The sequence below is a fragment of the Scyliorhinus canicula genome, chromosome 21 (assembly GCF_902713615.1).
Source record: "Scyliorhinus canicula chromosome 21, sScyCan1.1, whole genome shotgun sequence".
Lineage (NCBI taxonomy): Eukaryota > Metazoa > Chordata > Chondrichthyes > Carcharhiniformes > Scyliorhinidae > Scyliorhinus > Scyliorhinus canicula.
In genome coordinates, this window is record NC_052166.1 from 58,749,736 (window position 1) to 58,776,548 (window position 26,813).

The following is a 26,813-nucleotide window of genomic DNA, read 5'->3' on the forward strand; positions in this document are numbered from 1 at the left end:
AAATATCCAAGGGCATGTGTCCTATGGAATGGACAGGCAGGTGGGGAAAGGGGGTGGGGTTGCATTGTTAGTAAGGAATAACTTTAAATTGAAAGCAAAAAGCGATATAGGGTCAGAAGGCGTTGAATCGGTGTGGTGCTCCGGTTTCCTCCCATAAGTCCCAAAAGACGTGCTTGTTAGGTGAATTGGAATTCTGAATTCCCCCTCAGTTTACCCGAACAGGCGCCGGAATGTGGCGACGAGGGGATTTTCACAGTAACCTCATTGCAGTGTTAATGTAAGCCTACTTGTGACAATAAAGATTATTATTATGAATGAAGGACTTGTCATATGAGGAGCGGCTCAGGGCTCTGGGTGTGTACTCAATGAAGCTTTGAAAGGTGAGGGGTGATCTTATTGAAACTTACAGGATACTGAGAGGCCTGGGTAGGGTGGACGTAGAGAGGATGTTTCCACTAGTAGGAGAGACCTCTAAATCCTTTAAAACAGAGATGAGGAGGAATTTCTTCAGCCAGAGGGTGGTAAATCAGTGGAACTCTTTGCCGCAGAAGGCTGTGGAGGCCAAGTCACTGAGTGTCTTTGAGACAGAGATAGATAGGTTCTGAATCAATAATGGGTTTTGGGGAGAAGGCAGGGGGATGAGAAAAATATCAGCTATGATTGAATGGCACAGCAGACTCGATGGGCCAAATGGCCTAATTCTGTTCCTATATCTGATGCTCTAAGGCATTTGGTTTAGATAATGTGATGATAAAGTGACTTATTTGGATGCACTGTACACGATGAACAGAAAGATTAGTCGGATTTAGAGAGATAGTTTATAAAGAAACGCCATTAAAACACGGCTGTTATTTACACCAACAGTCCCTCCGCAGCTGCTGACTGGAGAATCTTCTCATGTGACTGTGACTGTGGATAATCCCCTGGAACTGACATGTCAGGTAACCGGCCACCCACCACCAAACATAACGTGAGTTTCCACTCTCGCTTGTTGCTCAATTTAATAACATGTTGGTTTACGGTAACCATGTTGTGCCAGCCTGGCACAGGTTCGACATACATGCTGCAAGGTTGCTCTGTCTGACTTTATTTATTTATTTATTTTTCTCTCTCTTTCTCTCTCTCACTCTTTCTCTTTCTCATTCTCTCTCTTTCTCTCTCTATCTTTCTCCCTCTCTCTCTCTTTCCATCTCTTTCTCTCTCTGTCTCTCTCTTTCTCTTTCTCTCTCTTTCTCTCTCTTTCTTTCTCTCTCGTTCTCTCTTATTCTCTCTCTCTTTCTCTCCCTCTTTCTCTCGCTTTCTCTCCCTGTCTCTCTCTTTCTCTCTCTCTCTATCTTTTTACCTCTCTCTCTCTCTTTCTCTCTTTCTCTCTCTCTGTCTCTCTTTCTCTTTCTCTCTCTTTTTCTCTCTTTCTTTCTCTCTCTTTCTCTCTCATTCTCTCTCTCTCTTTCTCTCGCTCTTTCTCTCGCTTTCTCTCTCTGTCTCTCTCTTTCTCTCTCTTTCTCTCTCTTTCTCTCTCTCTTTCTCTCTCTTTTTCTCTCTCTTTTTCTCTCTTTCTTTCTCTCTCTTTCTCTCTCTCATTCTCTCGCTCTTTCTCACTTTCTCCCTGTCTCTCTCTTTCTCTCTCTTTCTCAATTAGTGTCCTTTCCTCTTGAGACAGTAGATGACCCGGGGCAGCAGGGTAGCATGGTGATTAGCATAAATGCTTCACAGCTCCAGGGTCCCAGGTTCGATTCCCGGCTGGGTCACTGTCTGTGTGGAGTCTGCACGTCCTCCCCCTGTGTGCGTGGGTTTCCTCCGGGTGCTCCGGTTTCCTCCCACAGTCCAAAGATGTGCGGGTGAGGTGGATTGGCCATGCTAAATTGCCCGTAGTGTCCTAATAAAAGTAAGGTTAAGGGGGGGGGGGGTGTTGTTGGGTTACGGGTATCGGGTGGATACGTGGGTTTGAGTAGGGTGATCATGGCTCGGCACAACATCGAGGGCCGAAGGGCCTGTTCTGTGCTGTACTGTTCTATGTTCTATGACCCCATTCTTCCATCAGCAGTCATGTAGGCAGATAAACACGGTCAGGTAATGACTCACATTAGGTTCAGATGTTTGATATGATATTTTACTGTCCAAATCTGCTGTCCGTGTGTCACCGTGTGCCATTATTTACCAATATCTATGTGTTACCTATACAACAATGTTATCCTCCAGAAAACCAGTTGGTGAAGGATGGAACTGAAGCCATTCTTTAGATACATCAGTGTACATTTATTTGCAGATTTACACATTATTAGCATGCACCTCCTAACGCAGCAACCACAGTTTCAGCCTGTGTCTATTTATAGGGGTACAAGTGAATCCCCAGCCACCTGCATACAATTGAACATAATTAATATACAATTAACAGTATATATGTAACACTGTTTTTTACTAGTGTACACTACAATACTAGTAAATGGGCAGCAGGGTAGCACAAGTGGCTAGCACTGTGGCTTCACAGCGCCAGGGTCCCAGGTTCGATTCCCCGCTGGGACACTGTCTGTGCAGAGTCTGCACGTTCTCCCCGTGTGTGCGTGAGTTTCCTCCGGGTGCTCCGGTTTCCTCCCACAGTCCAAAGATGTGCAAGTTAGGTGGATTGGCCAAGATAAATTGCCCTTAGTGTCCAAAAAAAAGATTAAGAGGGGTTATTGGGTTACGGGGATAGGGTGGAAGTGAGGGCTTAAGTGGGTTGGTGCAGACCCGATGGGCCGAATGGCCTCCTTCTGCACTGTATGTTCTATGTGATATGTAACATTGCTTACCAATTCACATGACTATGTCTCACTGGCTATCATTCCTGGTGTGTGAGCTGACCTGGCCTCGGACGACTTCCAAATCAAATTAATATTTTACTGAGCATTCAGCAATGTCCTATTGTAACCTAACGAAGCTTTGTTCCATATCCCCTGGCCAATAGGTGGCTGAGGAACAACGTTCCACTCACTGAGCTCGACGGAGCCCGGCTGTCAGCTGACCGCAGCAAACTTTCTATTGCCCGTTTGACGTTGGTGGATATCGGTCGTTACGTCTGTGTGGCTGGAAACGAAGCCGGGGAAAGGAGAGGGGAATTCGATGTCACCGTTCATGGTACAACACTTCTTCAAAGCCATGCCGATTTAGTGACAATTCCATTGCCGGGGGTATTCAGGTTTTGCGCGTGTTACGATCAAAGCTGGTTACTCACGTCAGCAGAATAACATTCCAGGATGCGCAGTGCAGTGCTCTGGAATTACTTTGCAGATTTGATTAAACAATCCCACGCCATTAATTTTAACACCTCTTTGATCAAGGTGACATTTTATAACTGTTCACAAGATACTGTTATGGGAGCGGTGTTTTCAGAACCCCAAAATGTATCATGGAGTTCAACCAACCTCTCCCTTTAATGGATTGTTGCTTTTGAAGCACACGGCTTGTTCTCCAGGTGTGGTATTACAATTATGGACACGTGGGGTTTTAAACACAAAACAATGTTTATTCCATGAATTCAACTTAACCTTTTAAATAAACATTCGATCACTTAACACCCCTTACTTCAAAGGTAACCCCGAAAATAATCCAACACTAAATAATCCCTCAAACCTCCAAAAGACTTCATCTTTCACAACAGAAACACATCAGGTTAAAGACATTACGATTATGAGTTTAAAACACCCAAGTGATTCAGAGACAGTCTTTCATGGCAGAGATCACAGCAGATCCAGCTCACTGCAAACACAGACACACCCAAGCTCTTTTTCTCAAAACTGGCTTACTCCTTTCAAACAGCTCACAGCAAACCAGTCAGGCACTTTTCAGCTGCTGTCTCTCACACTGAAACTAAAAGCAGAAGTGAGCTCAGCTCCCCCCACCCTCTGACATCACTTCAGTAATATGAACTGCTCCACTTCGTAAAGGTACATTGCTTAAACACCCATTTCTTAAAGGTACTCTCACATGACAATACATAAAACCCAAACATGTGAAGAAGCAAACAAAGGAAAGGCCACCACACACCTCCAAGCCCATCCTGATCCCAAATCACAAACTACAAGTAATCGAGAACTCTGTCTCTCTGAGTTCCTGACCTAAAAATGCTTGGATTTTTTTCCTTCCCCTCATCCCAAAAGCTAAATAAAGCAAAGCTTTAGAGAATATAGAAATTCAGAGAGATCTGGGCGTGCAGGTCCACAGATCTTTGAAAGTGGCAACACAAGTTGACAAGGTAGCCATAAAAGCATATGGAATGCTTGCCTTCATTGGACGGGGCATCGAGTATAAAAACTGGCAAGTCATGTTACAGTTGTATAGAAGCTTGGCAAGGCCGCGCTTAGAATATTGCGCATAATTCTGGTCGCCATGCTACCTGAAAGATGTAGAGGCTTTGGAGAGGGTGCAGAGGAGGTTTACCAGGACGTTGCCTGGTTTGGAGAGTGTTAGCTATGTGGAGAGGCTGAATAGACCCGGACCATTTTCATTAGAATGACGGAGGTTGAGGGGTGACCTGATTGAGGTCTACAAGATTATGAGGGGCATGGATAGAGTGGATGGGCAGGCACTCTTTCCCAGGGTGGGGGAGTCAGTCACCAGGGGGCATAGATTTAAGGTCCATGGGGCAAAGTTTAGAGGAGATATGCGAGGCCAGGTTTTTACACAGAGGGTAGTGAGTGCCTAGAATGTGTTGCCAGGCGAGGTCTTGGAAGCAGATACATTAATGGCATTCAAAAGGCATCTTGACAATTACATGGATAGGATGGATATAGAAGGATACGGCACTGAGGAAGAGCTGAGGGCTTTGGTATCATGGCAAGTACAGGCTTGGAGGGCCGAAGGGCCTGTTCCTGTGCTGTATTGTTCTTTGGTCTTTAATATTATCGTTACACTCGCTCCTGTATCTGGAGTCAAAGCCTGTTCTTCAAGTCATGCTCTCCTTCCCAATGAATTGGGAATTATTTTTTATGCACCTAGCGTCTGGCAATGTCACAAATCTCGGGGAGGGGGGAGGTTTAGTGGAGACTCTCATAGGACCTTAAGGCCTAGGTACAGAAGTAGGCCATTCGGCCCATTGAGTCTGCTCCGCCATTCAATGGGATCGCAGAATAGGTGTGTGGTTGCGGAATCACCCTCCTGGAGCATCAGCAGTCACTGTACTTAGGATGTCAATAGCCCAAATAACTTTGCAATGAATCATTACTTACATATAAATCTCAGCTGGTTCCCAGCCAGCTGGTTTGGCTTGATGCTGGGTAAATAACGAAATGCACAATTTGAACCTGGACTTAGCCCTCAGATAGATCAAAATGACACCACAGAGAAAATGTTGCCCCTCCTCCCATATCATGTTGCTGACACTGGCTCCTGAGATTCTCACTGCCGATCATCAATACCTGCCCTCTCTACATCGTTAATACCGCAACTCCTGGCTCACACCCCCCCTTCCCATGCAGAATATTCTGAACCTTCACTGTGATGAGCTGTTCCCCTGGCTCTCGTGATAAGATTCTCCATGATGCTGCCTATCTATATCTTCATCTATGGAATCTCCTGTAACAACCACATTTCTACACTTTGCCTTCCGCGATATGAGATGTCCTGACAATCGGCATTAATCAACTATCTCAACTATCCTGGAAACATCGGAATTCACAGCACAGGAAGAGGCCATTTGTCCTGTCGACCCTGCGCTGGCCCTTTGCGAGGGCAGTGGTGCTTCATTTTACAATCCCCCTGTGGTAGTATGACTAGGGGTATTACGGTACCTGGGAGTGTGAGCTGCCATTGGTGCAGAGGGCTCGCTGCCCATTGGCCCAGATATTGTGTTCTCCGCATTCATATTGGCTAAGAGGGAAGTAGCTCCACCTATGAGGCGGGGTATAAGAACCCGTGTTCCCCAGCAGCCAGGCCATTTCTGTACGTCTGCTGCCGGGCTCACTTCTTGCTGATTAAAGCCTTTTGTTTCGGACTTCACCTACGTTTCGTGTCCATTGATTGTGCATCACCCACATGGGTGTGCGCCACTCTAGGTTGTCCATCTCCCTTTTAAAATTATTTATGGAAACACTCCCGCCAACTTAACCAGCACTCCAGATTCTGACACCCTTCACAACATCTGCATCCTTTGTGACGATTTTCTTTATAGGCTCGACTTTTCCTGAGCTAACCATTTACATTTTCTTTGTCAAATGTTTTGGGGACCAATTTAATTCTACCTGCTAATGTTGTAACCTCTCCTTGCCTCACACATTAACTTTCATTAATTGCCTTCTATATTTTCTGCAGTCTGCCTGCTTATTAATTGTATCTTGCTCCTGCCGTTTGGCACAAGCCTCCTATTTCTGTTTAATTAAACTTTTATTTCCTTTGTCATCCAGCATTAGCTTTCGGTGCTATGTATTTTTCTTTTTAAAGGAACATGCTTCGCTTGAACCTGAACTATCTCCCACCCCTCAATGCCTTCCATCATTCTGCTAGTTGGTGCTTTAACACGCTCCCCCGGATCCAATATTCCTGCGCCACATCCTTCGTAAGTCACTGAATTGTTTTTTAAAAAAATTATTTTTATTCTTCTTTTTCACATTTTTCCCAAATTTACACCCACCAACAATAAACAATAATCAGTAGCAAATATGTCAATCCCCATATCAATAACAACGATCCCATCCTCCCACTAAACCCCAAACATTATCCCCTATGTTCGCATAAACAAATCCCTAAAAGGAATCAGGAATCACCCATAGTCACCATTAACACACACAGTCCCCCTCCCCCCAACCCTCGCACCCATCCCCCTTGATGTGTTATGTACTCTGGGATAACACAGGCTGCAACTGGATGCAGCTTTGACCAAAAGATACTCCAAACCTTGAAGTTAGTTCAATCTGATTTATTGAACCAGTAGCACAGTTAGCACAGTTCTCTATGAGTTCGACTCTCTGCTAACCTCAGTGTGGTTACTCTGTCTGACTGAACCAGACTAGCTCTTAGCCACGTGCTGGAGGTGTGATACTGTACATACACCCCGACTCACTCTGTCGATGTTCATCAGTGGAAAGAGGCGGGGTGTGAGCGCCTCGTGCCTTTTATAGTGAGATACCACCCCTGAGTGTCCTGCCTGCTCATTGGTCATGTCCTGTTCTCTGTGTTCATTAGCTGCCTGTCTGTATATCATTATCCGCATGGTTGCATATCATGACACCCCTCAACTAATGTTCAATGTTATCCAATTCTTGAAAGTGCACATTGAATAATGCCCATGAATTGTCGAATCCCACCATCCTTCCCCTCAGTTCAATAAGTCTCCGAATTGTTGTCTGAATTTAGTTTTTATTTATTTGTGGCTAGTCCCCCCAGTGGCGAGGATCACAGGAGTTCAGAGTTTGTCCGTTGTGGTTGGGAAGTCTGTGATATTGGAGTGCACTGTCACTGGAATTCCAGCACCATTGATCACATGGCTGAAGGATAGACATCCGCTGACTGGAAGAAATGGGAGATTTAAGGTAATTAAAGTCATTGGGGTTGGGCGGAACGGTGACGCATTGCTGCCTCACGGCGCTGAGGACCCGGGTTCGATCCCGGCCCCCGGGTCACTGTCCGTGTGGAGTTTGCACATTCTCCCCGTGTCTGCGTGGGTTTCGCCCCCACAACCCAAAGATGTGCAGAGTGGGTGGATTGGTCACGCTAAATTGCCCCTTAATTGGAAAAACAAAAGAATTGGGAACGCTAAATTTTTTTAAAAATGTGATTGGGTTGAATTCTCTGTGGGCGGGATTCCCTGTTCTGCCGGCAGCGTACTCCTACCCACTGGTTTCCTGGCAGCGGGGGGTGGCTGCAATTGAAAATCCTAATGGGAGCAGCGGGAATGGAGAATCCCGTTGCCAGCGCTGGCCCTGTGACAGGGAAACACGTGGCAGGGGAGGTGGAGAATTCACCCCCATTGCTGTTCGACTTGACTTTAAATAAAGGTTCCGGAAGGATCCGAGAATCTTACGGAAGAGGCCCATTCAGTTCCTCATGTCTGTGCAGCTGTGTGAAGCGCAGTCAGCCAGTCCTCCTTCCCAACTCTGTGTGGCAGTCCCGCTATTTATTCCCTTTTCAAAAGCAAATATCCCCTCCACTTACTATCGAACAAGATCCGCTATTTAGCTGATTGTTATACATTCATCAACGTCCCTCAGTTCACACGCCCCTGTCCACAACACTGTTTAGCTCAGTTCAATGACCGAGCTACATCGATCTCCGTGATCTGCGGCAAGGCAGCCAAATGTTTATTTCTTCCAGTTGTTCAAAGACGCTGGCTTAGCAGTCAATTCAGGGTGGTTTGTAGGTGTTAAACAGGCACAGGGAAAGAGTCTTACACCCAAAACCGAAAGCCCGGGGATCATCGTAAATCTGTTGACCAGCCTCACTGTAATAATTGCAACCATGGCTGTGTTATGACCAAGTTAGGGCAACAGGCTCGTTCCCTCTGCAACTCTTTCCATTGTAACAAATCTTAGTTATTTTGTTCAAGACTTGTAAACTGCCCTCGTATCTGGGGAATCTCCTCTTACGCCTCTTAAGGAAGGACATCTGCCACCTTTACCCGTGACTCCAGATCGACAGTGATATGGTTGACTCTGAAATGGCCGATCCAGCCACTCACTTCAAGGGCAATAAATGCTGGTCCAGCCGGTGACGCCCACACAAAGGAGAATGAAATGGACTTTCAGAATGTCTTTCTGTTTTTCCCAACTACTCATCTTCTGCTTGGCTTCACAGATTGAGAGAGTGACTCCAGAAGATGGGGGCATCTATTCCTGTGTAGCTACCAATGCAGCGGGCGAATCCCAGCAAGATGTTAAAGTGACTGTGTATGGTAAGTGTTGCTGGCCCCAAAGTTGGGAGGATAAGTTACAAAGCAACACGCCATATAGAGAACCATGATTAAATGTAGAGCTTTCCTGTGGCTTGACATTATGTCCATTATCCCCTCTCATGGGGTTAAACACCAAAGGGATCAGTCCACTTCTTTGACTTATGATTCCAGCTAACCAAGCCCCTTGCAATGTCTAGAATTCTCATAGACCAATCTCTCTGCATGCGATTTAATAGAAAGGTTTCTAAGTTTGATTTGTGGCGCGTTTTGCTGGGAGTTTCCCATCGGCTCTGTTAGCGAGTTCCCCATTGCTATGCTCACATATCAAGGGAAAAGAACGAAGGACCTATCGGCCTTCATATGCAATAGGTCATTGGGCGCGATCTACCAACCAGAGCGCAATGTGGCCGGTAGATGCCAGATGAAGCCTCCCTTTGGGTTCCCAGCAGCCACGACGCCTCGTGGGATCTACCCAAGTCCCACGAGACGTTGGGATCTACCCAAGTCCCACGAGACGTTGGGATCTACCCAAGTCCCACGAGACGTTGGGATCTACCCAAGTCCCATGAGACGTCGGGATCAGCAATCCGCCCACAGTGGGCGGGGCCAAGCCGCACTTAAGGCCTACTTACCCAGTATCTACTGGCCTCCCCAGGAGGTCCGTTCCGGAGGACGTTCAAATGTGGACCAGGCGAAACGGCACCCGAGGGAGTCTCCACCTTCAAAGATCGATGCACATGACCCCCTAGGTCCCTCTGTCCCTCTACACGCTTTAGAACTGTGCTTTTCAGCTGGATTGTATGAGGCGCTGTACTACCCTGAGTGAAAAGTCAGTTGTTGGCCTGCCCGTCAGAAATCTGGCTGCCCCGCACCGATATCATGCTGAGGACAGCCTTAATTAATTTGCAATGATGCCTCTGCCCTGATCTGGTGGAGGAAGTGGGGAGGGGAGTTTCCGGCCCGAGGGAGCTGCTGACCTGTCTGACTGAGCAGTGGCCACTGCCGAACTAAGGCAGCCTCAAGCATGAGGAGGTGATGGAGTCCACAAGGTGTAAGCTGCTGGGCTGCCTGCCTTGTTTGACCTTCCACTGTCACGGGTAAAATAGAGGCGGAGGTGAAATGAGGCTCTTGAGTGGCCATTAATAGGGCCTCAGGATGGGTGAGCTGTAATATCGGACGCCGGTTGGCGGTTGGTGATGGGAGGGCCCCTGCATTGTTTTATGAGCACCCCGCCTTCAAATACATTGCGGGGTTGGTGGGGGTGGGGGGAGGGGGGCAGATGTAGTGGGGGTGGGGTAATGGACCCCCCCCCCCCCCCCACTCTCCTCCCCATGAGTTATGAACAACGGGAAACCCCGTTGACAACTGTGGAGCTGGGAGATCCTACCACCAGCCAATGGCAAATCACCTCTACGCCACAATACATGTCGCAGGAAGCTGGGGTGGGGGGGGTTTGGAAATCCCGCCCATTGTACTTACTGTGAATAATTCAATATGGCTGCTTTGTGTTTATCTTACAATGTGTCAGTGGGGAGTTTATACTTAAATTATGTAAATTCTGTTTGGTCTGTGGGTTTCAGAGCCTCCTGTTATGGATAAGTCGGTAGCTACAAACAAAACTGCAACTGTGAATTTCCCAGCATCCTTTGAGTGTCTTGCCTCTGGGATTCCGCCTCCTGGTAAGTGTGACATCTGTCAAAGGGATCAGGGGAACCGCATTGACCTCCTGTACGTCGTTGGTGTGGGACGGGTAAACGCCATTGTTAACTTCAATAGCTCAACCTCGGTAAAGTAACTGAATTTAAGGAGTGGGATTTTCCGGTCTGCCAGCCGTGTGTTGCTGGCGGAGCGCCCTTACCGGCAGCAGGATTCTCCGGTCCTGCCACCCGCCAATGGTATTTCCCATTGTGGCCAACCCACGCTGCCGGGAAACCCGCAGGCGTGGGTGCGATGCCGGCACAACGGAGAAGCCCGCCCAAGATATCGGCAAGAAATCAGTGTTATGCTGTTCGGAATGATGAGTTATTGCTGCCTCACGGTGCCGAGGACCCGCGTTCGATCCTGGCCCCAAGGTCATTGTCCGTGTGGAGTTTGCACATTCTCCTCGTGTCTGCTCATCAGGGTTGATCAGCAGCAGCACACCCAGCACGTGGCTTAGAGCAGGCTGGTAAAGATAGACTGAGTTACTACAGTTAGATTAGCAGAGAGTCAAACTCATTTAAGAACTGTGTTAATAGTTCAGTAAACACGTTGAACTCATTTCATAGTCTGGAGCTTCCTTTGTCAAAGCATACATCAAGGGAGCAGCTTACTCCCACATCCCAAAAAGATGTGCGGGGTAGGTGGATTGGCCACGCTAAATTGCCCCTTAATTGGAAAAAAAAGAATGGGCTATTCTAAATTTATTTTTAAAACTGGAATTATGAGTTATGCCTTTTAAAAATAAAATTTAGTTTGTTTTCATTCCTGTCACCGGTGTGATTTTCCAACGGAAATTTTATTTTTAAAAGGCATAACTCATAATTCCAGTTTTAAAAATAAATTTAGAATAGCCCATTCTTTTTTTTCCAATTGAGGGACATTTTAGCGTGGCCAATTCACCCACCCTGCACACCTTTTTGGGTGGTGAGGGTGAGACCCACGCAGAGACGGGGAGAGTGTGCAAGCGCCACACGGACAGTGACCCCGGAGCTGAACCCGGGTCCTCAGCGCCGTGAGGCAGCAGTGCTAACCACTGCGCTACCGGGCTGCCCGAATTACCCACCGATTCTGCTGGACTTTTGCCAATATTTTCCGCATGCTTCCTCCAGCCAGCTGAAATACTGAAAGCCCCAAGTGCCTTTTCAAATCCTATATTTAGAAATTGAACACGCGTGCACCTTCAGCAAGATTACCTCTTCTGTGGCTAACTAACCTTTGTCACTGTGTCATCCAGTGTTAACTTGGTTCAAGGAGAACCAGCTGCTCACGCGTGTGGCTGGTCGCCGTGTGTTGGACAGTGGAAGGACTCTGAGGATAGAGAACGTCCAGCTGTCTGATAGAGGGCGGTATCGCTGCGTGGCAACCAACGTGGCTGGCAGCACCGAAGTGCGATATTCCTTAAGAGTTTACGGTGAGCTGGATCCTGTTATAATCTCACTGTTTATAATAATGGGCCAAGACACTGGAGCACCAGTGTGCGATGGCGCTAAGTGACAGGACGTGGCGGAGTGCGCCTGATTCCTCCATACTATAAGACGCCGATGGCAGCCATATTGTCATGGGGGAAAGCTCTTTCTCACAGTAGGGAAGGCAAGTCCAAGGAGTGTTCGCCTCGGTCAGCACTCACGCTCCATTGGCGGAGTATTTTGGTGCAGCGTTGGTTGGAGATGTGGAGGAGGTCTGACCAGAATGGCCGTAATCTGCAGGTGTCCAACTGGCGAACACAAGAATAGAAGGAATAGGAGTGGGAGTAGATCACATGGCCCCGTCCAGCCTGCTCGGCTATTCATACTATCGTGACTGATTATTGCCTTCAATTCCACTTCCCAGCCCATTCCCCATATCGCTTGATTCCCTAAGATAACAAAATCTGTCCATCCCAGTCCCAGGTGTATTCAACAATGGAGCAGCCACAAGCCAGTAGGCCAGAGAATGCCAAAGATTGACTATTGAGTGAAGTCGCTTTTCAGCCCCTTACGTTAAGACTCTGCCCCCGTGTTTTAGAATCCCCAACAGCAGAAACAATCTCTCAACGTCCACCCGATCAAAGTTCCTTCAGAACCTCGTAAGGTTCAGTGAGGCCTCCTCTCATTCTTCTAAACTCCAGCAAATAAGAGTTTCAATTTGTTCAGCCTCCTATCGGGGAACAACCCCCTGATGCCAGGGACCAGTTTAGTGAACCTTCGCTGTACTGCCCCCAATACAAGTATATCCTTCCTTAAATATGGAGACCAAAACGGTACGCAGTACCCCAGAGAAGCAATGACAACAACAACACTATTCAATAGACTAACATCACATTGTGTCTGTATTGGTTCCCCATCTGAAGCTCCAGTTGTAGTTATACGTCCCCCAGTAATAGCATTAGGATAAGTGTGGTACTTACATTGATGGACGTGCCTAGTTCCCATTCTTGGGAAAGGGTCCATGGAAATATCTCCCAAGGTGCAGTCTCGGAATAAGAGGTGGACATTTAGGACTGAGCTGAAGGCTGGACTTCTCCAACGGTTGGGATTCCGTTCCTGCTGGTAGTGCACCTCTGACCCCGGGTTTCCCGCTGGCATGGGGTGGCTCCACTGGGAAATCCCATTGGCAAGCGGCGGGAATATAGAATCCCGCCGCCAGCGAACGGCGTGCAGCTGGGAGACACGCAGCTGGGGTAACGAAGAATCCCAATGGTAGACAAATTTCTTTCATCAGTGGGTGGTGAATGTTTGGGATTCTGTGCCCTGTTCAGGAGGAGATTGATTGGTTACTAGATATTAAAGGTGACAAGGATTATAGGGAGAGTGCGGGAAAATGGCGTTCAAGTAAATAAACGGCCATGATCCAATTGAATGGTGGAGCAGGCTCAAGGGGCCGAATGGCCTCCTTCTGCCCCTTTGTTTATTGTGGGTGACCCTGACTGCTCCTGGTATTCTCACTGATCGAAAGCCTTTGTTTGTAGCCCCACCAGTGATCTCGACCGCTCCGGCCCTGGTTACTGTCCTTGTGAACCAGCCAATAGAACTTCAGTGCGAGGCTTCAGGAATCCCAACCCCCAAAATAACATGGTTGAAAGACAATATCCCTATGTCCAAGGTGACGGAGGGGTCGAAGGTCAGTGAAATTTGCTTTTATAAACCTGCGAGTTTTCTTTATCGATACCTTTGAGCTAGTTTGAGTACATTAATGTGCATGTTGAAGAATTAGACATATATATATTAGGGGCCTCACGGTAGCATGGTGGTTAGCATCAATGCTTCACAGCTCCAGGGTCTCAGGTTCGAATCCCGGCTGGGTCACTGTCTGTGTGGAGTCTGCACGCCCTCCCCGTGTGTGCGTGGGTTTCCTCCGGGTGCTCCGGTTTCCTCCCACAGTCCAAAGATGTGCGGGTTAGGTGGATTGGCCATGCTAAATTGCCCGTAGTGTAAGGTTAATGGGGGGATTGTTGGATTACGGGTATACGGGTTACGTGGGTTTAAGTAGGGTGATCATTGCTCGGCACAACATCGAGGGCTGAAGGGCCTGTTCTGTGCTGTACTGTTCTAATTCTAATTCTAATATCCTCAGAATCTGACTCACCCCCAAGGTGAGTGGTGATCTATGAGGGGGCTGGAGACCTTACTATCTGGTTCTCTGTTTCCATCTGCTTGTCTCAATCTCTGTCTTCTCCTTCCCGAAACCTTTTGCCCCTCCAGCTGATAGTTATTGAGATCTCTTTTTATCGTTTAAAAAAGTATTTGCTCTTGGGATGGGAGTGTCGGTGGCCTAAATGATCATCCCAAATTGCCCTCGATGCAAATGGCTTGTTCGGACATTTCAGAGGACAGTTAAGAGTGGGTCAGATATAGGCCAGGCTGGGTAAGGACAGCAGGTTTCCTCGACTGAAGAGCATTGGTGAAGCAGATGGATTTTTAACAACAATCCAGTCATTACAAGATCATTATGAATGATCTATTATTTTGTTCCAAATGCGTTAATTAATTCAATTTAGATGCCCCCAGCTACTGTGCTGGCACCGAGACAGTGGTTAGCACTGTTGCCTCACAGAGCCGGGGACCCGGGTTCAATTCCAGCCTTGGTTGTCTGTGAAGTTTGCACGCTCTCCCCGTGTCTGCGTGGGTTTCCTCCGGATGCTCCAGTTTCCTCCCGCGGTCCAAAGATGTGCAGGTTAGATTTCAGAGGATTAGGTTAGGTTTCAGAGGGGTTTTGCAGACTCGATGGGCCGAATGGCCTCCTTCTGCACTGTAGAGGTTTGAATTTTTGTCTGGGGCATTAGTCCGGGTTTCTGGGTTACTACATCAGCAAAATTACTGCTGTGTGACTGTCCCCCCGAGACTGAGCTTGACTTTGAAATGTTTTTTTTTTGCTCTCCGCTTAGTTCCTGTTGGAGGGTCAGATTCTGTCCTTAGCCACCGCTCGCTTCTCTGATTCAGGAACATATTCCTGTGTCGCTGTGAATCCTGCTGGAGACGACCAGAGAGAAATTCGCCTGCAAGTGCATCGTAAGTAGATTTGAACCACTCTTGAAATAAACTTGATAACGGGTTAATAAGGTTGACTGGTGTCCCTCACTCCAGACGGAATTTGTTACTGTAGCCAGCAGTGGATTACGTAATGATAATCACATGGGTTCTGAGCTCTTGATCAAATAATAAGGATATAGAAACTGTACGGGAAAAATAACTTGTTTCCCATGTTCAATCAAGCTTCAGATATTTGTCTTCTCCAGGATCTGATCAGGTGTCTATTCTGCCTGATTTTGTGGAGGGGTGAAGTCTTTGAAAGCCTTAACCAGACGGAACTTGGATTGTCCTTGAGGGATGTTTTCCTTCTGCCGTTCTGGTCCTTGCTTCGTGGAAGCACCACATGCCCGTTCTAAGCACTCCCAAGAGAAGGGATTGAGTTCCTCCTCCATCATTCCCTGTGGACTGCATCCCCCCCCCCTCCCCCCACTTTGGGGCAGGACTATGACACAGTAGTTAGCACTGCTGCCTGACAGCGCCTGAGACCCGGGTTCAATTCCAGCCTTGGGCGACTGTATAGAGTTTGCACTTTCTCCCCATGTCTGCGTGGGTTCCTTCCGGGTGCTCCCGTTTCCTGCCACAGTCCAAGATTTGTGCGGGTTAGGTGGATTGGTCGTGCTAAATTGCCCCTTGGTGTCCAGAGATGTGCAGGTTAGGTGGGGTTACGGCGATAGGGTGGGGGAGTGGGCCTAGGTAGGGTGCTCTTTCAGAGGGCCTGTACAGACTCGATGGGCCAAATGGCCTCCTTCTGCACTGTAGGGATTCTATGTTCTGTTTTATTCTAACTCACCATGTGTGGAATCCCGGTATGGCCGTCTCTTCTGCGGCACTGCGTGTGCTAAATGTACCAAACTGCCAGTCACCTCGAAGAGGTAGATTATAGAGGAACAAACACCTTTCTGACTGAGCTTGAAAAACTGACCAGTGTCATCATTTTCTTTATCTTGTAGTTCCACCGAGTATTCTGGGAGACGAGCAGAACGTCTCTGTCAATTTGAATGATTCAGTGTCCTTGGAGTGTCAGAGCCAGGCATTCCCACCCCCCATTCTCCGTTGGATGAAGGATGGTCTACCTCTACCAATGCGTGCACGCCACAGTCTCTCTGCTAATGCCAGTGTTTTAGAGGTCAGTATTACCATCCAGTCTCTCATATATCAACGTCTTTGCTCTACGTTCCAAACACCAAAGTTTAATTTTAAATGAGGGAAGGACTTGTGTTTATATGGGTGTTTTTCACACCCTCGGGTGTTTACAATTATTTAAATAATTGATGAAACAGGGCCTGTGAATCGCAGGTTTATCCACCAGTCCTTGTTTTTAAAGTGCTGTGGATTGTGGGACAAAGCTGTCCAGTACATCATCGGAGACAATGTCCCTGATCTTCTTCACAATAGGGTTGTGGGAGGCTCCTGGGACCTCTGTTTAACACCTTATCCAAAGAACGGCACTTCTGACAGTGCAGCATTCCTCAGATACTGCACTGACGTTCCAGCCGGGATTTTATGCTCAGGTCTCTGGATTGGTTATAATATCCTCACTTTTATTCGTTTTTTGAAAATTGAGGAATTTTGGGCGGGATTCTCCAATATTGGGGCTATGTCCCCACGCCCGTGGGAAAACGGGCGCGAATCACCCCGGACCTTTTTCTAGAAAGTCTGGAGTGATTCTCCATTTTGAAGGGGGCTAGCGAGCTCCACGCAGCTCCGGCTGCTGAGACGGGGCCCTGCACTTCCCACTGCGGGTCTGTGCGTGCGGGCAGCAGCCGCCTGTGGCGCCGGCCCCTCGTGACATGGCCGTCCCACACAACAAGGAGGCGCTGAAGAAATAGCCCCCCCCCCCCCACGCCCGATCAAGCGCGCCCGCCGATCGGTGGCCTCGGATCAGAACCCTGGCCGTCCTGGAGGCCCTCCCCCCCCCCGGTGACGGATGCCCCCAACCCCCCCCCCGCCGGCCAGGATGGTCACCACAGCCTCGAATCCGAGCTCCTGCCTGATGGAACCATGTTAGACCCACGCTGGCGGGAACTTGGCCAGTTGCCGGCGCAGAATCGCCGAGGGGGCCTCTTTCAGTGGCTCCCGACTTGCGTCGCGACGACCGCGCGCACGCGATTGATGGCGGTTCTCCAGTCGCTGGAGAATCGGGGGAAGGCGTCTGACCAAATCGGGGGTCTGACGCCCCAATGGTCCGCCCCCCCCCCCCCCCCCGCCGGGCGCAATTGCGGCGCGGAGGCTCGAAGAATCCCAGCCATAAATTTTATTTCACGCTCTCTTAATGACGGTGAATTTGCAGCGAGGCTGTAACCAGGGCGATGGTTAATATTAGGAATCATTCTGCAGTTACCTATGTGTCTGGGAGATTCATGTGTTTAAGCGTGGGAGTTTCTTAGGGACAAGAAAACACCACATCGTAAATCCACCCTCTGACAGTGCAGCACTGACCCAGTACTGACCCTCTGACAGTGCAGCATTCCCTCAGTACTGACCCTCTGACAGTGCAGCACTCCCTCAGTACTGACCCTCTGACAGTGCAGCAGGCCCTCAGTACTGACCCTCTGACAGTGCAGCACTCCCTCAGTACTGACCCTCTGACAGTGCAGCACTCCCTCAGTACTGACCCTCTGACAGTGCGGCACTCCCTCAGTACTGACCCTCTGACAGTGCAGCACTCCCTCAGTACTGACCCTCTGACAGTGCGGCACTCCCTCAGTACTGACCCTCTGACAGTGCAGCACTCCCTCAGTACTAACCCTCTGACAGGGCAGCACTCCCTCAGTACTGACCCTCTGACAGTGCAGCACTCCCTCAGTACTGACCCTCTGACAGTGCAGCACTCCCTCAGTACTGACCCTCTGACAGTGCAGCACTCCCTCAGTACTGACCCTCTGACAGTGCAGCACTCCCTCAGTACTGACCCTCTGACAGTGCGGCACACCCTCAGTACTGACCCTCTGACAGTGCAGCACTCCCTCAGTACTGACCCTCTGACAGTGCAGCACTCCCTCAGTACTGACCCTCTGACAGTGCAGCGCTCCCTCAGTACTGACCCTCTGACAGTGCAGCGCTCCCTCAGTACTGACCCTCTGAAAGTGCAGCTCTCCCTCAGCACTGACCCTCTGACAGTGCGGCACTCCCTCAGTACTGACCCTCTGACAGTGCAGCACTCCCTCAGACTGACCCCTCTGACAGTGCGGCACTCCCTCAGTACTGACCCTCTGACAGTGCGGCACTCCCTCAGTACTGACCCTCTGACAGTGCGGCACTCCCTCAGTACTGACCCTCTGACAGTGCGGCACTCCCTCAGTACTGCAGTGAAGTGACTGCTTTGGTTCTTGGCGCTCAAGGGCGGTAGCGGGATTTGAACCCAAAACCTTTTGACTCAGAGGCAAGAATACTGCGGACGTGAGATGGGATTGGACATTAATGCAACCCTTTGACTAATCATGGCCGCAATTCTCTGGCCGTCGGGATTCTCTTTTCCTGCTGGCAGCGCACCTCCCACCCGCGGTTTACCCGGCGACCTGGGGTGGCCTCAATGGGAAATCCCATTGACAAGCGGCGGCAGGAGAGAATCCCGCCGGCAGCGAACGGCGCGGGCACTGGGGGGGGGGGGGGGGGGGGGGGGGGGGCCTGGAGAATCCCGACTCATGTGTCTCCGAAGCTTTGCTCTTGCCATTTACCTTGACATCCAAACTCTCCGCTTACCCCAGGGTGATGGAGCCAAATGCAGACGGCAGCTCCCTCAGGTTGCCAGCCTTACATATCTCGGAAGAGACATTTGATGATTGTTATTGGTCCCTTTAGATCCGGAGTGCCCAGGTCCAAGATGCCGGCCGCTATACCTGTGAGGCCTCAAACGAGGCTGGAAAGACGGAGAAGAACTACATCTTAAACGTGTGGGGTAAGCTGCACGCGCGTCACCAGCCTAACCGCCTCACGGGGGCCGACCCTCCCTCTCGGTATTCGGTTCCCAGCCTCTCCCCACATTGTCCATGAGCGAGAGGGTGAGTGTTCGGCTAAGAACTCGGTGGATGTTTCATGCCTGGTCTATCCAGGGTCACTGGAAACCTTCAGCTGGATTCCCCGCTGCCCGAGTCCCATGTTTCTCGGCGGCGCGCCCTTCCCTGGTGGCGGGAAAAGAGAATTCCAACGGCCGAAGAATTCTGACCCTTTTTATCTTTTAGAGTGCTGTCCGGGTGCACCGTGGCAATGAATGTGCTGACTTGTTTAAAGGTGCTGCCCGAAAGCTGTGTCCTTTCCCCTGGAATCGAAGCTGCTGACCCCATCACTCACAGTCACACAGTTAAAATGCTTCATTGCTGTGGAGCATCTGGCCTCACTTTTGGAAGGATTACTGGAGTCAGTCAGACATCTGGCTGTCAATGGCTACCTTCAGTGGATGGAGAATGATTCATTGATGCGCTCGCCTGACGTCTGCGTGGAAAGGAGACACATGCGGTGTCTGGTGACACTCAAACTGAGCAGTCAGGCACAAAGGGCAAGCTTGTTGGGAATAGGGACTTTATCTGGTCTGAAATAAAAACCAGACCGAACTCTCAACACGAACTTGAGGTCAGTGGCTGCATTAAGGATTGAAAACACATCTGTGCGGTGCATGGTTTGGGGATAAGTCAGTGTTCTGAAGAAATGCCCCTGCTGGCTCCGACTCTGGGGAAACCTGGGGCGTCAGAACCGACGATCACTTTTCAGACTTTCACACACTGAACAGCCAGTCACTCCTTGAGCAAGGTGTGAGTGCGCTGGAGCAGGTACCCCAGCTCAAGCCAGAGGCTACAGGCCAGCGCTGTAAGACAAAAATGTATCTTACAACCACGGCTCTATTAGATGAAGGTCACAGAGAAATAAAACAAATAAAAGAGAAATTGATTGAATGAAGCCTAAATGGGGAGAGAAAAGGTAAATAGTCAAGAGATGACGGGACATTTGAACGTTTAAGTATTTCGCTGCATTGCAGAGACGTTTATAGATTCATAGAATTTACAGTGCAGAAGGAGGCCATTCGGCCCATCAAGTCTGCACCGGCTCTTAGAAAGAGCACCCTACCCAAGGTCAACACCTTGACCCCATCCCCATAACCCAGTAACCCCACCCAACACTAAGGGGCAATTTGGACACTAAGGGACACTTTATCATGGCCAATCCACCCTAACCTGCACATCTTTGGAGTGTGGGAGGAAACCGGAGCACCCGGAGGAAACCCACGCACACACGGGGAGGATGTGCAGACTCCACACAGACAGTGACCCAAGCCGGGAATCGAACCTGGGACCCTGGAGCTGTGAAGCGATTGTGCTATCCACGATGCTACCGTGCTTACGGCACAGAAGGAGATCATTCAGATCCTCAAGTCCCTGCTAAATCCCTGCAGAGCCATCCAACAGTCCCATTCCGCCAGAGGCTGGAATTCTCTGGCCGTTGGGATACGTTTTTTTTCCCGTTGGCAGCCGGCCGGTTTCCCGCTGGTGTGAGGTGGCTTTGACGGGAAATCCCATTGACAAGCGGCAGGGAGAGAGAATGCCGCCGCCGGTGAACGGGCATGCGGCCAAGAAAGACCCTGAGGGCCCGGAGAATTCCCCCCCCCCAGTGAGAACACTGTCGATTGTTATAAAACCCCATCTGGTTCACTGAGGAAGGAAATCTGCCGCCCTTACCTTGTTCTGGCCGACAGGTGACTCCAGCTCCTCAAGAATGTGATTGGCTCCTAACTGCCCTCTGAAGTGGTCAAGCAACCCATTCAGTTCAAGGGCAATTAGGGATGGGCAACAAGTGCTGGGTCTTGCTAGCAACCCGTGATAAAATAAAACAAATTGGAGTAAGAGGTCGGAGCTTTAGAGGGGAATCGAGGGTAAATCTTTTTGGCCAGAGAGTGGCGGGCAGTTGGGACTCAATCCCTGAAAGGGTAGCAGAGGCAGAAACTCCCTTCAGTTTAATAAAATAACTTGAATATTCGCTCGAAGAGCTGTAACCTAAAAGGCTACAGACCGAGAGCTGGGGAGCGTGCAGAGGCTGGATGGCTCCTCGTCAACCAGCATAAACACAATGGGCCCATGCTGTAAATTCCGACGTTCCTATGATTCTCAGCCTGCTGTGGAGTTAGAACATAGAACATTAGAGAACATAGAACATAGAGAAATGCAGCACAGAACAGGCCCTTCGGCCCACGATGATGTGCCGAACTTTTGTCCTAGTTTAATCATAGTGTCCAAAATTCTATGATAATCTAAGGGCAATTTATCATGGCCAATCCACCCAACCTGCACATCTTTGGACTGTGGGAGGAAACCGGAGCACCCGGAGGAAACCCACGCAGACATAGAACATAGAACAGTACAGCACAGAACAGGCCCTTCGGCCCTCAATGTTGTGCCGAGCCATGATCACCCTACTCAAACCCACGTACCCACCCTATACCCGTAACCCAACAACCCCCCCCCCTTAACCAGACACGGGGAGAACGTGCAGACTCCACACAGACAGTGACCCAAGCCGGAATCGAACCTGGGACCCTGGAGCTGTGAAGCAATTGTGCTATCCACAATGCTACCGTGCTGCCCTTAAGAACAAATTAATCTACACTCCTTTATTCTACCATAATCCATGTACCTATCCAATAGCTGCTTGAAGGTCCCTAATGTTCCGACTCAACTACTTCCGCAGGCAGTGCATTCCATGCCCCCACTACTCTCTGGGTAAAGTTGGGGTAAGGTGAGTAACGGGGGGTGTGGGGGCGAAGCCATCAGCCAGTTACAAGAGGAGTGTTGTTTTCTCCGACTGACTTGCCGTGAAGAAATGTTTTGAACTATTTTGCAGTGGCCCCGTCGTTTCATGGATTGGAGGACCAGGCGTCTGTGACGGTAATCGAGGGGAACTCAATGAGTTTGTTTTGTGAATGCAGTGGGATTCCCTCACCCAATCTCGAGTGGCAAAAGAATGGTAAGCGGTCCAGTACCTTGCCCCGTGTCTCTGATTGAACCATCTGGGTGTAAAGAGAAAATCCACTCATCCAACCTTTCCCCCTTGATCAGAAAGTCTTTTTGGACTGACGGAGGAGCCGAGTTGTGACGATGAGTGGGGTTGGAATAGAACATAGAACATAGAACATAGAACATAGAACGATACAGCGCAGTACAGGCCCTTCGGCCCTCAATGTTGCACCGACATGGAAAAAAACTAAAGGCCATCTAACCTACACTATGCCCTTATCATCCATATGCTTATCCAATAAACTTTTAAATGCCCTCAATGTTGGCGAGTTCACTACTGTTGCAGGTAGGGCATTCCACGGCCTCACCACTCTTTGCGTAAAAAACCCACCTCTGACCTCTGTCCTATATCTATTACCCCTCAATTTAAGGCTATGTCCCCCTCGTGATAGCCACCTCCATCCGCGGGAGAAGGCTCTCGCTGTCCACCCTATCTAACCCTCTGATCATTTTGTATGCCTCTAATTAGGTCACCTCTTAACCTTCTTCTCTCTAACGAAAACAACCTCAAGTCCATCAGCCTTTCCTCATAAGATTTTCCCTCAATACCAGGCAACATCCTGGTAAATCTCCTCTGCACCCGTTCCAAAGCTTCCAAGATGAGTTGTGCCATTAACCTGGAGAGAGGTGACGTCCTCCTCCCATTCTATATTCATCCAGTAGCTGGATTCACCCCAGCAGCCTCTAAAGTTCCCGTGTAGCACAGTGGTTAGCACAGTTGCTTCACAGCTCCAGGGTTCCAGGTTCGATTCCCGGCTTGGGTCACTGTCTGTGCGGAGTCTGCGCGTTCTCCCCGTGCCTGCGTGGGTTTCCTCCGGGTGCTCCGGTTTCCTCCCACAGTCCAAAGATGTGCAGGTTAGGTGGATTGGCCATGCTAAATTGCCCCTTAGTGTCCAAAAAGGTTAGATGGGGTTACTGGGTACGGGGATAGGGTAGAGGCATGGGCTTAAGTAGGGTGCTCTTTCCAAGGGCCGGTGCAGACTTGATGGGCTGAATGGCCTCCTTCTGCTCTGTAAATTCTATGAAAGTTTCCTTCTGAAAGGAAGGATAATATCCTGGTGAAATTTGCAAAATGGTAAAACAAATAAAAAACGAGAAAGATTTGGGGAACGTTCATATGTACAGATCTTTAAAATTAGGTTCCAGAATACAAATGCCAGAAGTCTGTTGGACCAAAGTTAGAATATTGGGATGAGACTTGTTGAGATGGAGCACCTCATGGTGTGGAACGCGAGTTAGACTCTCCCCTCTCCCCTTCAGCTTGAGGAATGTTCTCACCATAATAATAATAATAATCTTTATTAGTGTCACAAATAGGTTTCAATTAACATTGCAATGAAGTTACAGTGAAACTCCCTGGTCACCACATTCCGGCGCCTGTTTGGGGAGAATTCAGAATGTCCGATTCACCTAACAAGCACGTCTTTCGGGACTTGTGGGAGGAAACCGGAACACGCAGAGGAAACCCACGCACACACGGGGAGAACGTGCAGACTCCGCAGACGGTGACCCAAGCCGGGAATCCAACCCGGGTCCCTGGCGCTGTGAAGCAACAGTGCTAACCCCTGGACTACGGTGCCGCCCATAATTTGCTGGGAATGTGACCTGCTAATGATGGGTCGAGAGCGGCAGGGCACCTCGTACCTCAGTGAATGGTGGGACAAAAAGTATATCTCCTTGCCACTGAGATTTAAGGATTAACAAAGAAACACAGGAATAATGAGAGTGAATGAATTGAAGTCAAATCAGGTGTAGAGAAGAGAAATAAAGAGAAGGAAAGAAAGACAGAGCGAGAAAAATGGAAAGGTCACAAAATTTAAAATATAACCTTTTTTAAAATTTCAGAAAAGAATTTACCGCATGCAGGAATGAGATTAAGCCAGTTTAATTGTTCCTTCTGTGGGTAGGAGAGGTTGATTCATAAGCTGTTGAGAGAATACTTACGCTCTTAATCACCAGACTTAACTTTCCACGGTGGGTTTAATCGGCAATGAACGTATAAATTCCGAAAGTTCTTAAAAATAACATGGAGGCTGAGAGTGGAATAAATTGAGCAGTAGGTTCTGGAGATTCAGAGTTCATGACATACTTAATCCCTGACAAATTTCCGCATTAATAACAATGCACCATAAATACACTCCCTTGGAAACATCCAACTTGACTAATCCATTCTTTTCAGCTATTGAATCTACTGAGATTATAGTTATGAGAAGAGATTATTATAATGGGGAGATCCATTGATGATCGGTTTTTGGATGGTAAATAAAGAAAGTCTATTGATCAGTAACAAAAGAGAGTAAATGATTTTCTTCTTGTCTGGGTTTGCTTTTACAGAAACCTGATTTTACAGACCTCTTAATATAATTTGTTCTCTGTTCCTCCCCATCAATCACAGGGGTTACCCTCGTCACAGGGAAAGATGGTCGAACTACTATTCTCCCAGGGAGACAAATGTTGCAGATATCCAGTACTCGGGTATCAGATGCTGGAAACTACACATGTGTAGGGACTAATCTAGCTGGGACAAACAAGAAGGACTATAGTGTGGAGGTATATGGTGAGTGTGCGTCAATTGAGAAGTGGAAATGTTTTATGTAATGGAACTGGTTCCAATAAAATGGGAAAGCGGCTCTTCCGAGGAATGGCAATCACCGGCAGATTGTCACCGTGCTCCAATTTACTTAGCTTGCCCCGGAGCTCCGCATTCTCGCCTGGACTTCCGAACCTGGCCCCCTCAGAAATATCTGGTCTGGGGCAGGATTGCGGGGGGAAGCCAGGCCACACCCCTTTCTTATGGCACTACCTGCCCTATTCCAGTAAATTTAAAGGTCTCTTGTGTAAGGTGAGAGGGTTAGGGTGACAGGTGAGTGGGAGAGAAGATAGGGTTGCAGGTAGGTGGGTGACGGGTGAGGGTGGCAGATTGGTGGGTGAGGGGGGTAGGGTGGGTCCGGTACGGTCAAGGATGAAGTTGGGGGTTAATGGGTGTGAGGGGGGGGGGGGGGTGTCAGACACTTAGAATTGGGGCAGGAGGGGATGGGGGAGGTTGTTGACATTGGAGGCGGCGTCAGGGGTGGGGTGAGCTGGGTGGTCAGGGGAATAACTGGCGGTCAGAGGTTAGTTAAGGGTCCAAATGGGGAGTCGACAGTCAGTAACAGAGTTACCATGGTTCGAGCTGATTTTAACCCACTAATCTTTCCTGGGTAACTAATCTGGCAAGTGAATCGGAACCATCTGAAGTCGAATTCCGGAAGGTTCTAGGCCCAGATGACCTACTTCCCAGGCAATTCCCATGTGGCCAGCGTGTGGAGACTTCCGAGGTCTCACCCAATGCATCCAGGAGGACTACCTCCGGGGTACAACCACGCGGAGATCAGAAGGTCTGTCCCATGGTATCCCTCTGAATGAGTATCTCTCACCAGGCGACTCTTCCCGGTTTCCCCTCTCTTGTTTCAGTGACGCCAAAGATTAAGAATGGGGGCGGAAGGCCAACGGAAATTTTGATCACTCGGGGAGCTGGGGTCACACTGGAATGCGAAGCGTATGGAATTCCCCAGCCAACATTGACCTGGATGAAAGACGGGCGTCCCGTGGTGAGCAGGAGAGGTGTCCGAGTGGAGAACGAGGGCCGGACTCTGAAAGTTCAGAGGGCACAAGAACACCACACCGGCCGCTACATCTGTCTAGCTGTTAATGTGGCCGGGCGATCGGACAGGAAGTTTGATTTGAGTGTTCGCGGTAAGCGTTCAAGTTACTACTGGTTTTGAACAGACAAATCACCTTTTAAACTAACTGGTTATGTGACCAACAAGACAAATAGACAGAAGGAGCTAAGGCCAGGGGCAATACAACATGTAGATCTTGCAGTGAGCAGAGCTCAGGACAGTATAACTGGATAAAGGGTCATGTATTCATCTATGTGAACCTCTGATCAGATTTAAGTTTCATTTAATTGTTCCCCTCTTCCGAGAGTTTATTCGTTCAAATTGCCATTTGGGGCTCTGAGGCACCTTGTGGAGTTTTACAGCACAAAAACAGGCTCTTGGCCTAATCGTGTCTCTGCTGGCCATCATCACCAATCTATTCGAACCCCACTTTCCATCACTCGGTCCGCAACGTCTTGATGTGATTGTGAGTTTCACAGACACCAAAACCATTTCTGTATTTGGTTATGGTGAGTTATCTGACTTTTAGCCGGAACAGCGAGTGGTTCTCAAATGTTGTCATCCGCGGACCACTTAAATGGGGCAAAGGATGACCAACTGCTCCCTACCCCACCCGCTTTCACTCGCCAACACAAAACAAACCGAGTTAATGGGGAAGAACGATGCTGCTTTTGATGCACCATCGATGAGGCGATGGCTGGTTCCAAGCTGGAGAGCTTCATTCTGTCTCCATGTCCAGTCGGCCCCTCCATTTTATGACCCCCTACGTGTTGAAAATCCAATCGTGCAGTTGTAACAGCAACATAAATCTTGCATAGAAAATGTAACTCCTGCTGCTCACACCCTTGAGGACTCGCAATGCGCACAAGGGAGATGGTCTGGTTGTGTGGTGTCATGTGCATGGTGGTTCTGGCCTGGTTCTCCCATAAGCCCTCAGCCACGGCGCCACAAATCAGTGACTTGCATTTTGGACCAGCCCTCAGGACCCTTTGGCGGACCCTCGCGGATCCCGAGAGCCACTGAGAGAGGGAGATGCTGGTACTAGTGTGTGTGTGTGTGGACCACACAAATGACCAATTGG

General features: G+C 49.1%; 1 protein-coding gene across 1 annotated transcript in view; it reads left to right on the forward strand.

The window, feature by feature from the left end:
• Positions 1-26,813, forward strand: part of LOC119955579 (hemicentin-1-like) — a 291,695-nt gene that overhangs the window by 76,165 nt on the left and 188,717 nt on the right. The window contains 12 exon segments of the mRNA XM_038781912.1: positions 865-970; positions 2,945-3,114; positions 7,348-7,502; positions 8,764-8,860; positions 10,441-10,539; positions 13,509-13,660; positions 14,925-15,048; positions 16,020-16,195; positions 18,871-18,967; positions 21,898-22,020; positions 24,466-24,627; positions 25,524-25,805. Coding sequence (XP_038637840.1) covers positions 865-970; positions 2,945-3,114; positions 7,348-7,502; positions 8,764-8,860; positions 10,441-10,539; positions 13,509-13,660; positions 14,925-15,048; positions 16,020-16,195; positions 18,871-18,967; positions 21,898-22,020; positions 24,466-24,627; positions 25,524-25,805 — 1,743 coding nt within the window.